The following is a 15,315-nucleotide window of genomic DNA, read 5'->3' as shown; positions in this document are numbered from 1 at the left end:
TTAACATATAAATTCAATATATGTCATTTCTTCCAATTAACATTTCTTACCTGTTCAGGATAGGACAGCTGAAGCCACGCTTCCACCAGAAGTGTTTATATTTCACTGCGTATTCAAATAGTTCTAAAGCAAATGGTCCTTTAGCTCCTGCAACCTCCATTACGCTCTTTCGAATACGATCCAGCATAAGCTAAAAGTAAACAAAATTAAGCAACAGAAAAAATAAATAAAATGGTTTCAAAGAGATTATATCTAAAAAAGCATGTACTTATATCAATATCGGATCACGTTAATCCGGTGCATGTTATGCATGACAATGGTAGAAATAAAAAGTAAATTAAAAGCTGTTAAAAGTGGGTACGTTAGCACCATGGACCGGTTGAAAAACAACTCTGATGGTGATATGATCTGCAAATGGAAGCGTACTGGTGCTGAAACAGTAACGAAAGGATCTGAAAGCGTCCGAAGCTGTCTGAACGTGGCATGAGAGCACTGCAAAGAATCGTCCGCTCGGAACGCAGGTCGACGTTGTCGCAGCACACAGGCCCTAATTAAGATGATTGGAACATATGTCAGCATCATAACAATGCGCTGCATGATGTGGTTTACCAAGCCTTTCCGCACGTTACTAATCAGCCTGAGTAATGCTAAACCCCCACCTACCTTGGTGTAGACATTATTCTTAGATTGTAGACCAATGGAAAGCTGTTATTTGGGATGACGAACCGAGATACGTGGTTTCCCATGTCGGATGGACATGTATAGGTGTGACGAATGACGGAAAACCACCTGTTGGATTGTATCGTTCCGACATTGAAGTTTAGCGGAAGCAGTGATTGTTTAGGGCTGTTTTTTTTTTAAGGTTTCGCCTGGAACCATTCTTTTTCCAATGTCTATCTAGACGTCCTGGATAATACCTTGCTTAGTTTGTGGGCAACAATCGGGGAAAGCTCATACCAGTAAGACTAGTACGAGACCTAGACTCATACCAGACCCTATATCATAATGTAACACTCGCGTTGTGACATATTGGTTCGAGGACATGAGCGTCGAAAGGTTGAACTGGCCAGCCTACAGTAATGACCTCAATTCAATAGCAAACCTCATGGGTGAATTGGATAGTATGCGTGTGAGGAAAGACCTACCAAAAAACAGAGCCGAACTATTGGTGGAGAGTGTTCCACGAAGACTAGAGGGTGTAATAACGGCTACAGATTTCACACGTTATAGTTTTTCCTATAAATAAAGGTTATTTGTAGATATGCAGGTGTCGGGATATTAATGGTAGGGTAGTGTACATATCATCCGTCATAGTTTCCAATCTGCAATTGATCCGCTGCATAGGAGCATAGCAAGTTCCCTGTTGATAACGCGGCATGTTCGATACATCGAATTGACGTTTGCCTAACCACATAACAGTAGGTATTTCTAATTTACAACTTTATTAAAATGACGGTTTTAGTTAATTTAAAGTAGCATTCCTCCCCCCCCCTTTTCAGATGCTAAACATACTATAAAAGCGCAGCTATGCTTTAATTCAGCAAAATGCCTGGGGAACAGCAACCCAAAAATAACTTATACACTTGGAGTTGACCTAAGGTCAGTAGTGGAAGAAAGGGACTTTGGGGTTACGATACAGTCAGACACGAAGTTCTCTGAGCATTGTAGACAGGTTGCAAGGAAGGCCCATGGTATCCTATCGATGATTCAACAAACATTTGCTAGTAGAGATAAGGACGTCATAATCCCATTATATAAGGCTAGCTATTGTTAGACAACACTTGGAATACTGTGTTCAAGTATGGAGACCGCACCTAAGAGAAAGACCTTGTGCTTCTTGAAAGGGTCCAAAGACTGGGGAGCAACTCCCATGGTGAGATCGGAAAAAGGGAGTCCATATGAGGAAAGACTTCGAATATGTGGGTTACAGAGCTTGGAAACTAGGCACCTTAGAGACTTGATAAGCAAAATGAATGAGGATGATATTTTCAAAGTTATAAATGATTCTAGAACTAGGAGCCATAAATTCAAGTTACAGGGGGGGAGGATGTTTAGACTGGATTGCAGGAAATTATTTTAGCCAGCTAGTTAAAAATTATCGGAATAAGTTACCTACATGGGTGGTTGAGACTGACAGTTTGGGGAAATTCAAAGGTCAGTTGGGTAGTTACCTACGAGAGGAGAGAAACGCATAGGTTCTCGATTTCCTTTAATATTTATTTAAAAAGTGGTATTTCAGCAACTAACCAACAAGAAAAAAAGTTTAATCATGCGTGTCTTTCTCTATCTCAGGATTACAGTACCAGTGTAGTCTTTTAGGGAGGAGTAAAAGACTGATTTGTAGCCAGTCTCCTATATTGTATCGGTATTTCATAGGCAAAAAACATTTTCTGTAGCACCATTATTATGGATGTGTATGTCAATGATTTTATGATATACTTGAAACTGTTTTGGCCTCCCCACCTTGTTTGCTGGTTTTATACCAAGTCGCCAATTATCTGTTTCTTTTGAAAAGAAGTATTTAAAAATAAAACTATTTTAAATTAATTAAAAAACATATCCTAATATTCCTAGAAAACGGAATGCTTAGATAACATTTATCAAGAAACACAGAACTTACCGGTACAGCAGCCATTATAGTCGGTCGTAGAAGAGATGCATCTCCTTTGCATCCTGGTATGATTGCAGTAGACTGGAAGGAAAAAAAAGCAAAATAAAATTAAAAATAACTTCAATAGTTTTCATTCCTAACATCTCCTACATTTGTAGTAATGAAAAGATGCACAATGATAGGACTCACCTTATCAGTTATTGTGTGGGGAGATGAAAATCCAACACGAACCCCCATAACCAGAAAGAAACACTCTAGAAAGAGAGAAGATAACACATTTGCTGAAATTATTTCACAGAATGCAAATAGGCAATTATCATTATCATTAGATATACTTGAATGTGTTTACATTACGTATACAGAATTGACTATCTAAACTGGAGATGCATCTTAGTTGAATGGCAGAATTGCCCGAAGTGAATTTTAATTTCGACTCCAATTTTCTAACTCCGATCCCTAATAAAACTTAAATACAAAAAGAGCAGAAATTCAAAAAACGACTTCAGATAATCCGCATTTGGAAATTTAAGCCCAACTAATTTCATTTAGAATCCTTTTCCTCTTCATCAGTTATAAAAACAGTCAGTAGCTGATAAATCCCTCTCAAGCTGACACAGCTTGCTGATGACTTAAAGGTTAGGTATTACCTCATTAATATCATTTAGGAAGATAAGAAACGAAGTTCGAGCACTGATCCGCAAAAACCTTGCTAGTATGAATGACCAACCCACAAGTTCCAGTCAATATCTGGAAATTTAAAAGCCCCCATTACAAGACATTCTGATTTGCTTGCGCACAGAGTTATATAGTTGCACACAGAGTTTGTTATACTCATCACCGCCATTAAGGCCTATAGCACACGAAACTCAACGTTGCAATAGCCATCCACCCTTCTCCTGTCTTGATCGCCTCATCAATATATACATTGTATTCAGAATATTCAAATTCTGCATCTCTTATGTCTGAGCGACACCACGTCTCTGATATTTCCAAAATTTCGGCATTTCATGACCTAATCAGTACTTCAATTCTTCAAATTTATTTATTATGCTCCTAGCATTAGTGTACATGTGCCTGTCATTACTCTTAGTTACCCAAACACAGCCCATGTATTTGCAAGTTTCCTGATGACCCACAGCAGGGCTTGAAATTTCAAACAAATTGCTTTCCAGCTTACTGAAATGTTCCAATAGAAGCAATGTAAGAATCACTTTCACTTCTCCTTGGGGCTCTAGTTAAAGTATTACTCTTCGTATCCCAGAGCTATCAGATTTCCGACCCACCTAGCACTGCCTCGATAGCATCGGCGAATATTCTTGCACCCCTTCTTTTTAAGGGTATCCCATCCTTATAAAAACTCTCCTGTTAACAAGCACAGACCGTGCTGAGAAACGTTCTACTCCATGAGCCTTCTGTAGTCTCTCCAGGAACAGATTGACAAGGCTCTCAACATACTCTCTCCTATATCGCATCTGGGCAGGATTGCAGACACTTTCAAATTCTGTCCTAACTGGCGACTTTTTCCCAACATTGCTCTGTACATGTTAAGTCCTCAGATATTCTACTTTAATATCATTAGTGTCCACGTGTACAACAATATCATCTTTATGCTCTTAAAAGATGATATCAGACATACCCTGTTGTCTTATTCCACCTATGCTTTTTTGCAGAAAATATTTCCCGTTTCCCCGAGAAACGAACCACCGACAATTACTACCTCCTTTGGGACCAGCGCCTTGGGTATTGCCGCTGTGCAGGGGCAGACTTTGTATATGTAACACTTATTATCAGAATTATACAATACATTAACTTGTAATCTGCTTAAGACTTAATAAATAAACGAGAAAAATTTTATACTGCTGCGTTTAAAGCATAACATCACCATATTTACATTAGCACGGATATTCACAGCAGAACGGTATACAGAATACAATATAATACAGAAAAACCCGTAAAAATGTTCATTTTTACTGTTTTCAGTATTTCTTCTGTGAGAGTAGTGTTTCCAGATGAGGTCGGGATTCCTATCAGCTACTGTATGGAGGTTCTTAGTGCTGCTTATTTTTTTTTTACGTCTGTATCTGCAGGTAGCAGTTTTCGAGAACTTCTTTTCTGTATGTTTTACTTGTGCAGAGTTTTTGAGGGTTGATTTTTAGAGTATTAAACAGCTTTAGAGTGTTTGCTGGAAAGAATCTTCCCAGACTATCTAACTGCGTAAATGCGGGCTTGAGTTGCTGTTCCTTACCTGCAACTCGTCTTTGTTTTTCTCCGGGTGTTACTATCCAGTCTTGGGCTTTCGGTGAATCCAGCCATCCCGTTAAGATCTGACCAAGTGCCATTATATTCTTTGTAGTAATCGCTTGTCTCCAAGGAGTGGTTTCTAAATTGGAGTATAGTATACCTCTTGAGATGGTAAAAGGCTTAGCTGACATTCTGTTCAGCCATCTCAAGAGCCAGTATTCTATTCCTAGAAAAGCCTTGATAGTGCTTTCGGGAGCTGAAGACAATATTTGTGACGCGTATAGAGGAATAGGGATATCATCATCATCAGCCATTTTCAATCCACTGCAGGATGAAGGCCTCTCCAGCAACTTTCCAGTTCCTTCTGTTTTGAGCACGGGCCATCCATTTACTACCCAAAAACTCATGAATTTCATCTCTCCATCTCCGCCTTTGTCTTCCAGGTTTTCTTCTAGCTCCTCTTGGGTACCATTCTGTTATTTTCTTAGTCCATCTGTCATCATGTCTTCGAGCTATGTGTCCTGCCCAAGACCATTTTAGTTTAGTTTTGATAAGAATGTCCTTTACTTGAGTTTGCTGCCTAATCCATGTGTTTCTCTTCTTATCTAACAGTCTGATTCCCAATATAATTCGTTCCATTCTTCGCTGTGTAGTTCTCAGCTTCTCTTCCATTCTTTTGGTGAGTGCCCAAGTTTCACTTCCATAAGTCATGGTGGGGAGTATACATTGGTTCATTATTTTACGTTTCAGACAAACTGGGATATTGCTCTCCAGTATGTGACTATATTTCCTGAATGCTATCCATCCAAAATTTATTCTTCTCTTGACTTCCAGCCATTTATCATTATTACAGCTAATAACTTGTCCCAGATAAGTATATGACTCCACCTTTTCAATTACTGCTCCTTCAATCATTATTTCCCTTTCTGTGGCATACTTGTTCATCATTACTTTTGTTTTAGCCATATTCATCTTTAGTCCAAAATCCTTACTAACTGTGCATAACTGATTAAGATTTTCCTCTAATTCTTTGGGATCGTGGCTTATGACCACAATGTCATCTGCAAATCGTAAATGGTTTAGGTACTCTCCGTTCACATTGACTCCTTTCTGCGACCAGTCTAATCTTCTGAAAGCTTCCTCAAGGGCAGCAGTAAACAGCTTCGGAGCTATTGTGTCTCCTTGTCGAACTCCTTTCTCGATTTTAAATTTCCTACAGTCTTTGTCTAGTCTAATAAAGGAGGTAGCACTCTCATATATTTTCTTCAAAATCATAATATATGGAGTATCTATGCCTTGTCTTTCCAGTGCCCGAAACATTGCCTTATGCTGTATGGAGTCAAATGCCTTTTCATAATCCACAAATGCCAGGCATAATGGTGTTTTATATTCATTTGCTTTCTCCATTAGCTGTGATATTACGTGAAGGTGATCCATAGTTGAGAATCCTGTCCTAAAGCCAGCTTGCTCTTTTGGTTGATTCTCATCAAGTATTCTTTCTAATCTGTTAGTAATGACCCTTGTGAACAACTTGTAGATGTGGGATAACAAGCTAATTGGTCTATAATTTCCAATAGAGGAATAGGGATAACACGTCTATTAATATACTGAATCATTAAATTGGGGTTTCTAATACCGGTGAGCTCCTGTCTGGTTGTCCAGAGCGCCGTGTATGTTTTCCTACGGATGTAAGCATAGTGTGGAAGGAAGTTCAGTCCTTCGTCCCACTTAAGTCCAAGATCAACATTTTGGACAAGAATGAACCTTTTGGACAAGAATGTCGTTCACGTATATTGTTATTTTGTTTGGATTTATGTTATATGTGAAGGTCATTTGTGCAGTCTTGTCTTCATTTAGGTGTAGTCCGATAGTCGAGGTATTTTTGTAGTTCTTTTATTTTGGCGTTAGCCACTTGGTTGCAGTAGTTGGCAGATTTCTAGTCTTCTGAGGTAATAAAAAATTTCATATCGTCCGCATATGTGATGAATTGTTTCCTGTTTTGAACTAAGAAGGGTTCGAGGGCTATGGCAAAGTGTGGCGGACAATACGCCGCCTTATGGGACTCCTTTATCGACTTGGTACGTAGCGCACACATTCCCATTTGTTATTGGGATTTGTCTGCGCAGAAGCGTGTTCGCTAAAAAAAATGGAGGACATTTCCAGTAATGAGGAAGTAGTCCCTCAGAATAACTATTAGAGCTGGGATGGATACGTTGGCGAATGCGGCTGCCACATCTAGAAAAACAACATCCACTTGCTGCTTGTTATTTAGCGCTTGCTGGATCCTTAGTAGTGTTCCTATGAGGTTGGTGATGGTCGATCTCTGAGGAAGTACTGAGTGCAGGTATTCAGGTCTGTGTTTGAAGCAATGTTGGATGACGATGTCCAGGATTGTTTTTTCGAAGATTTTTTGCAAAGAGCATCCAACAGCAATTGGTCTGAAGTCTTTTACAGATTTAGGGTTTTTTTTTTTTTTTTTATTTTGGGGATAGGTTTTATGTAATAGTTTTTCCACAGCTTCGGGAAATCCTCTTCGACCATTATTCTCTGAAATAGATGTAATAATATATTGATGATGAAACAGCTACGGATTTTAATCATAAAAAGTGGGAATTTGTCTGGCCCGATTGTAGCTTTATTTGGAAAACTGTTGCTTGCTCTTTTTAAGTTGTCTTTGCTGTTTCCTTCAATTCTTCGTTGTTAGTCACAATTTGATTAGTGTTAATAATATCTAATTTTCTTGATTACATCCTGTATTAGCCTAGTGGTCAGGCGCGCGGGTGCATAAGTACACGTGCCTTGAGTGACCAGGGTTCAAAAGCCCGTGACTACTGAATACGGTGCTGTTTCTTGTATTCTATCTATCTTGTGAACTCCTCTGACCGTTTGGTCGTCCCGCTGTATAAACAGAAAATTTATTTATTTATTTTGTTAATGTTATCTTCACTGTTAACTTGATTTGCCTTGAGGGGTGTTCCGAACTTAGCTTCAGCCCAATCCTTAAAAAGGTTTTCTCAGTCATTTTATGCATGTAGCTTTTTGTTGGCAATTCTTTTGCCCTTTTTTAATTTTGTTATAATCGTTTCAAGGTGTGCTTGTTTTTTAGCCTTTGTGAAATGTGCTCTTTCATGCTTGTAACAGATGTGATCCTCTGGATGCCCTGTTCTTTTCCATTTCCTGTACAGTTTTTGAAAACTATTTTTAATTGTGGGCTAAAACCAAGGGTTTGCTCTCTCTGACATGTATTTCCTTAGAAGCTCCTTCTTGCGCTACATGTAAAAGTGATTGCGAGAGTGTTGTTAAGGCAGCATCGGTGCTAAAAAGGTATAGGTTTTTCCAGTTGTATTCGGTAAGGTGTTTTAGAATTACATCATTTTTAATATATTTTGTTGAGAAGATTACATTTGTTATATACTTTTCGAATGCCAACCAGATTGTCGGATGTCTCCTTAATGTGGCTTCAAATGTGAGTGGTCGGTGATCTGACGCGAATTTCATAATGTTCTCCTTCAACCTTATATCTGAAGTGTTATAGTAAATCAAGTCCAGGCACCGAGTTCCTCTTGTTGCTGGTGTTTTCACAGTTGACTCATATTTAGGCTTGCATTGTACCATCCAATTCACTTTTGCCTCCCGATGTTTTGGTAGCGGCATATTGAGGTCCCCCATTACTATTGTATCTGTATTCGTGCTCATGTTTGAGGCAAGCCACGTAAAAAGCTCAGCTCTGTTTTCTTTAGTATGCTCTGAGAGTAGATATAATAAACATAATTGAAATCTCTTCATTTCCGTTCCAAAGATGGCAATGATAGCCTCGAAATTTTCCGATTGCGATTCATGTTCGCCAACTACCGTGAATCCTTTTTTTGAACAGAATCATTACCCCGCCTCCTCTCTTATTTTCTCTTCCATTTGCTAGGCAATAGTATCCGGTGGAGTGCGCAAGGGCATTGAGGTACCTGTCATTTTGGAACCATGTTTCTACTAAACATATACAATCACTCCGCGAGTTAAGCAATAAACTTTGTAGCGTGCGCAGCTTATTCGAAATACTTCTTACATTTTGCAGGAAAATAATGATCTCATTAGATTCTTTTTCGTCAGCTGAGTTGTTTGCTGATTGCTATTGGGCAGTTCGCTGCGTTGTTCCTACATGTGGGCTTCCCAGCCCTTTCTCTGTATGATTTCATAAGCGATCCTACTGGCCAGATGTTTCTGTCCAAGAGACGATCTTCACTGCTTACTGGGCAGGTGATTACGAAAGAAGCGTATGCCTGATGTCTTGTGCGAATTTTCTTAACTTCTACGTAGATCCCTATTCCTCTGTTGTACATTTCTTTTATGAGATTTGGCTTCGTCTGCGGGTCGAGTCTTGAGATAAATATTTTCCCTCTGGTTTGTACAGGGATTATGTTGAATCTGTCCGCTAGCCTCTGACTGTGTCCTAACGACCGTTTCGTTGCGGTTTCAGGTCTATTGAGCGCATCAGTACTTTGTGATGTTTTTTGATGCTTGTAGCCTACAGGATTGCTATGTAAAGTAGTTTGCTGTGTGGGAAGGCATCCATGCGGCAGATTCACTTGATGCGTTTTCCTGCGGGTACTTCGCGGGGAGGGCCGCAATTTGCGCGAACGTAGATTGTCTAGTGAGACCAATATCTATTTCTATCGTCTTTAGGTTCTGGGTTGGTAGGGTGTGGAAAAATTTTGGCAGGGTCTGTCCTTGTTCCTGGCTTAGACATGTCTTTCTCGGTGAATATTTCGGCTACTGATACTCTTTGTCGCTTAAGTGTCTCGCTACCCTCGTTATGTAAGATATTACTCTTATCAGTCCTTATTTTTCCTTCTATATCACTCTGTATACGTTTATGTTGTTCTGTCTTTATCGTGTCCGCATCATTGGTTATTGCCCTATTTTGCTGCTTCTTTATAGTCAATACTGCATTGTGTTTGTCATTTCTATCTATTAATTGTAATTGCGCCAGTACTGTATTTAATTTTTCCTCCAATAATTTTTGACTCTTAATAATTTTAATATTTTGATTCCTGAGTTCGTGGTTCTCTTTCTGGATCTCCATCAGGGCCTTGTACATCGGAGAGAGAGGAGTTCTGTTAAGTGATATTCGTGTCTGTTCATGTTCGGTTCCGAACTGTAGAGTTCATTTTCCCCCGTTGCCTCGGACTCTAGTCTTTTTGCATCAGCCTGTACTGGGAAGTCTGAATTTCTGTCACTGGGCATGCGTCACACCCGAGGATTTCTATTATCCTGACATTAATGATTTTATTTCGTTCCCTTCTATCGAGCAGCAAGCATTACACAAGTGGTACATTTCGTTAGGCCGTGATTTGAAGGAGAATCTCCCTCTTCGGTTCTCTTCCCCGCGAAGAACAGCATTCTAACTACTTTGAGTTCTAGTCTGAGGCAGGATTGCTGTTGAAATTCGATTTAACCTGACACTAAACTGATAGATATGCAAAATACGTATTACACTAACAAGTTGCGTTTTGTGCATTGTACCATTCCATTAGGTTCGTAGAGTTTTAATTTAGTTATAGCCTTAGTAGAATAAAGTTTATTAGCTAAAAGTAACACCAACCTAAGTGATTAGAACCTACTACTTGTTTACCACAATTAAAATCCTACAATTCCACTACTATGCACTACTAGTTAGGCGACGCTATATTCACGCCAAATATAAAGCTCTACGAATATTAATGTCGTACGTTACGTACTATGTGATAAGGTTAAGTTATTAAAACACATATGTATTGTTATAAATGATAGTTTATACTCCATGTATCGCCCATATCAAATACTAAAACAATGGCGGCAGAAGTGGGCTGCTCCCGAAAAAGCTAGTCCATATAACTTGGTTATATTACCTCCTCCGCATTGTACATACTTAAAAATGGAGCAAGTCTTCCTTTTTGGAAGAAAAAGGTCAGGAAATTGGGAAAACGTGAAATACGTAACCTTAAAGATGACATTTATATCCTCATCTGTAAGCAGCCCATAACCGGAATTCAGAGTCAGTGAACTCGATTTGAAGGGATATTTTTAGGAATATTTCTTTATCAAAATCATTTTATATCAGTCATATTAATGAATATTCCAGATGCTGTTCTTGTATTACCAGTTGTTGATAGTTTAGGATCAAAAGGTTTTACAATTTAACAGTAATTTCCTTATCTGGCAGCTATCTAACAAGTCATTAGACAAAGGCAAGTGCTTGATAGCCGAAAGCAAAATCTTAATGACTTACCTGCAGAAATTTCCAAGATGTGGGCCAAAGGAAGATAGGCAATGTACAATGCATCAGACCTGAAAAACAGTAACAAATGATAAAGTGAAATACAGGACAATAAATTTTATATTCAGATCATGCAGTGTTATAAAACTTAATTTAGATCATACGCTATTAATAAAGAAAACTGGATTACTTTTGAAAAAAAAAAAAATATTTAAATGTGAAAAACGCAAGGAAGGAGAACCAAAATAATTGTAGAAAAGCTTTGATTCTTATATAGAATAAGATATTCTCGTATTAAGATACTTAGTTATCAACTTATTTAAGCATTGGAAACAACTAATTCTGAAAGGCAGAGTTCAACTCCTGTAGATGGTCGGAGGAATTTCTAAATTCCTTCAGTCCGCGCGGTAGCAGATCAATTATAATCACCATCCTCCCCATGTCAGGTGGAAGAATTACGTGGATTCGAATACCGGCAATGATGCAAAGAGCCTAGGGGTTTTTTTCACTCTGTGGTGGAGTTAGTCGATCTTAGGCATGGAGAGCAGGCTTTCCCTACCGGAAAAGTGGTTTTTCGTCTTGCAAAACAGGGAAATCAAACAGAGAACACTCACAATTTATGGACATATTACACATGGGCGGAAGTGTTCAATCCTTCCAGCTTGGGAAGCTTAAATAATAAAATAAATAAATTTTCTGTTTATACTCCGGGACGACCAAACGGTCAGAGGAGTTCACAAGATAGATAGAATACAAGAAACAGCACCGTATTCAGTAGTCACGGGCTTGAACCCCGGTCACTCAAGGCACGTGTACTTACGCACCCGCGCGCCTGACCACTGTTTAGTATCCACATCTACATGTGGACACAAATCCATATACGAATTAAACCTTTGCAATTTTCTCCACTAATTGGTATTCCCCATCAGTGGTTTTATTACATATCCTCTTATTACGTCCATATAATTTTTTTGTTTAATTCCATTAATTGTATTGCTGACTTGACTGTTGTCAAATATCATAATTATTTAATTCGAAATCAAGTCTGCATTATTTCTTAATTTTATTAAGAAACTGATGGCGTAAACTGAAGTTGAGACTTAAAAGAAAATTTATTATTTTTTTTATTTTAATTATTTATATTTACATACCGAAAAAAAAAATTACTCTCGATAACTTACGTTAATGCGGGTATTGCATCGTGGAGACCTCTTGTGGAAGTTACTGAATTTTTATGAGAAATCATCACTCCTGCAAAAAAGAAATTCGGAATTACATTTAACCACGAAATAACAGTTGACGTGAAAATAAAGTTTCGGTAAGATAATTATAGATTAGTGAAACTATTCTTACAATATATCTATAATTTCAATAGATGCATTATATTTTTTAAATATTAAATGGCGAATATGCGAGGCCTAACATTATCGCTTGGCGATAACTTTAGGCTTTGCATAAAGAAACGTCACAAGCTAGGCTCGTGTGTTGTCAAGGTAACCCTCGAGCAACTGCTGGCTTAATGAGTTATGGGAGTTTAATGGGGTTTCCTATGAATACACAATACGAACAAGTTGAAGGCCCACTTTTATTTCAAGGTCACTACTTACCTTTGGGAATGCCTGTTGATCCACTGGTGTACATGATTATAGCGACATCTCCAGGGCTTGGTGGCTCGGGCTTGTTTCCTAGAGAGAAATTTAAAATATTTAATTATTTTTTTAAGAGTTTATGTAACTAAAATCATGTACAATTTGGAATTAGCAATTTATTTTAATAGCAAGATTTTTTTTTTTTAAATACTGGTAATAAAATTGCTATTAAAAGAAGTTTCTTTTAGCTTAATTTCTAGGCGCGTTAGTATATATCAATTAGTTAAGAAAAGGAGGAATTACCTCTATGTCGTCTTGTAGAACACTTCTGTGCTAATACTCTCCGTTGTTAAATTAACTATGCAAATAATTATTCTTCACACTCTTGTGCAGAATCAATGATCCGATGCAACGCAGAATCGGTGGCCCGAGAACCCCAAAATTACATTGAATCACCAATCCAAATCTTTGAATGAGAGAAGCCCATAAGTCCATACTTTAAGAACAATTTAAATCCTTTGAAACCAATTTAAACAATGAGTCCATCCTTGAAACAATTTAAAACAAATATTAAAACATAAAGGAGTTACTGAAGCGGACGAGGCTTTTCAACTAGTCATGATCACAGGAAAGTGAAACCACCAGTTGCTTCAGGAAAGTAACAAAATTCTTTTAATTCCTTAGTGTTTTCAGTGGATTCTTAATATTTTTTTTTATATGTTTTAATATTTGTTTTTAAAGTGTTTAAAGGATGATGGACTCATTGTTTAAATTGGTTACAAAGCATTTAAAAATTTTTTTTTGAAGTATGGACTTAAGTCTTCCTCACTCAAAGATTTTGGTTGGTGGTTCGATGTAGTTTTGGGGTCGGAGGGCCACCGATTCCATGTCGCATTGGATCAGAGAGAATATACAAGAAACAGCACCGTATTTAGCTGTCACGGGCTTGAATCCCGGTGATTCCAGGCACGTGTACTTGTGCATTCTCGCGCCTGACCACGGCGGCCTATCGCATTTACTTAAAAGTCAGAGGAAGGTGTCAAGGCATGGCTGCATTTTGTCGTCTAACCTTTTTAATCTTTATGCTAAAGATATCACGCGTGAAGCTTTGGAAGATTTAGACAATGGCATCAAAATTGGAGGAATGATAAACAGTCATTATGCAGATGATACTACAATTCCAAAGATCATCTGAAAGAAATGGAGAATTTGTGACGCATGTAAGAAAAAAAAAAAAAAGATTGTTTCTGAAGCTAAAATTATAATGATCGGGGATAATCTCGGTTCCAATAAAGTGAAAGTTAATGGGAAAGATATCGAGCAAGTTGATAAATTTGATTACTTAGGATCATCATCATCATCATCAGCCATTTTCAATCCACTGCAGGATGAAGGCCTCTCCAGCAACTTTCCAGTTCCTTCTGTTTTGAGCACTGGCCATCCATTTACTACTCAAAAACTCATGAATTTCATCTATCCATCTCCGCCTTTGTCTTCCAGGTTTTCTTCTAGCTCCTCTTGGGTACCATTCTGTTATTTTCTTAGTCCATCTGTCATCATGTCTTCGAGCTATGTGTCCTGCCCAAGACCATTTTAGTTCTTTAGTTTTGATAAGAATGCCCTTTACTTGAGTTTGCTGCCTAATCCATGTGTTTCTCTTCTTATCTAACAGTCTGATTCCCAATATAATTCGTTCCATTCTTCGCTGTGTAGTTCTTAGCTTCTCTTCCATTCTTTTGGTGAGTGCCCAAGTTTCACTTCCATAAGTCATGGTGAGGAGTATACATTGATTCATTATTTTACGCTTCAGACAAACTGGGATATTGCTCTTCAGTATGTGACTATATTTCCTGAATGCTATCCATCCAAAATTTATTCTTCTCTTGACTTCCAGCCATTTATCATTATTACAGCTAATAACTTGCCCCAGATAAGTATATATGACTCCACCTTTTCAATTACTGCTCCTTCAATCATTATTTCCCTTTCCGTGGCATACTTGTTCATCATTACTTTTGTTTTAGCCATATTCATCTTTAGTCCAAAATCCTTACTAACTGTGCATAACTGATTAAGATTTTCCTCAAATTCTTTGGGATCGTGGCTTATGACCACAATGTCATCTGCAAATCGTAAATGGTTTAGGTACTCTCCATTCACATTGACTCCTTTCTGCGACCAGTCTAATCTTCTGAAAGCTTCCTCAAGGGCAGTAAACAGCTTCGGAGATATTGTGTCTCCTTGTCGAACTCCTTTCTCGATTTTAAATTTCCTACTGTCTTTGTCTAGTCTAATAAAGGATGTAGCACTCTCATATATTTTCTTCAAAATCATAATATATGGAGTATCTATGCCTTGTCTTTCCAGTGCCCGAAACATTGCCTTATGCTGTATGGAGTCAAATGCCTTTTCATAATCCACAAATGCCAGGCATAATGGTGTTTTATATTCATTTGCTTTCTCCATTAGCTGTGATATTACGTGAAGGTGATCCATAGTTGAGAATCCTGTCCTACAGCCAGCTTGCTCTTTCGGTTGATTCTCATCAAGTATTCTTTCTAATCTGTTAGTAATGACCCTTGTGAACAACTTGTAGATATGGGATAACAAGCTAATTGGTCTAT

At 38.1% G+C, this 15,315-nt stretch overlaps 1 protein-coding gene across 2 annotated transcripts in view; it reads right to left on the bottom strand.

Annotated features, from left to right (window-relative positions):
* The window catches only part of LOC150092002 (long-chain-fatty-acid--CoA ligase 4-like), a 63,356-nt gene that overhangs the window by 11,985 nt on the left and 36,056 nt on the right, over positions 1–15,315 (bottom strand). For both annotated transcript variants that reach the window (XM_090386464.1, XM_090386474.1), the window contains exons 7-12: positions 12,710–12,787; positions 12,284–12,353; positions 11,115–11,173; positions 2,801–2,865; positions 2,621–2,692; positions 51–190 (exon numbers count right to left, since the gene is read on the bottom strand). In XM_090386464.1, the coding sequence (XP_090242590.1) occupies positions 51–190; positions 2,621–2,692; positions 2,801–2,865; positions 11,115–11,173; positions 12,284–12,353; positions 12,710–12,787 (484 nt within the window). The remainder of the gene's footprint in view (positions 1–50; positions 191–2,620; positions 2,693–2,800; positions 2,866–11,114; positions 11,174–12,283; positions 12,354–12,709; positions 12,788–15,315) is intronic.

Source organism: Mastigoproctus giganteus, chromosome 1, assembly GCF_048544385.1.
Source record: "Mastigoproctus giganteus isolate SK-2022 chromosome 1, ASM4854438v1, whole genome shotgun sequence".
In the NCBI taxonomy this organism is placed as follows: domain Eukaryota; kingdom Metazoa; phylum Arthropoda; class Arachnida; order Uropygi; family Thelyphonidae; genus Mastigoproctus; species Mastigoproctus giganteus.
This window is presented reverse-complemented; position numbering and strand designations above follow the sequence as displayed.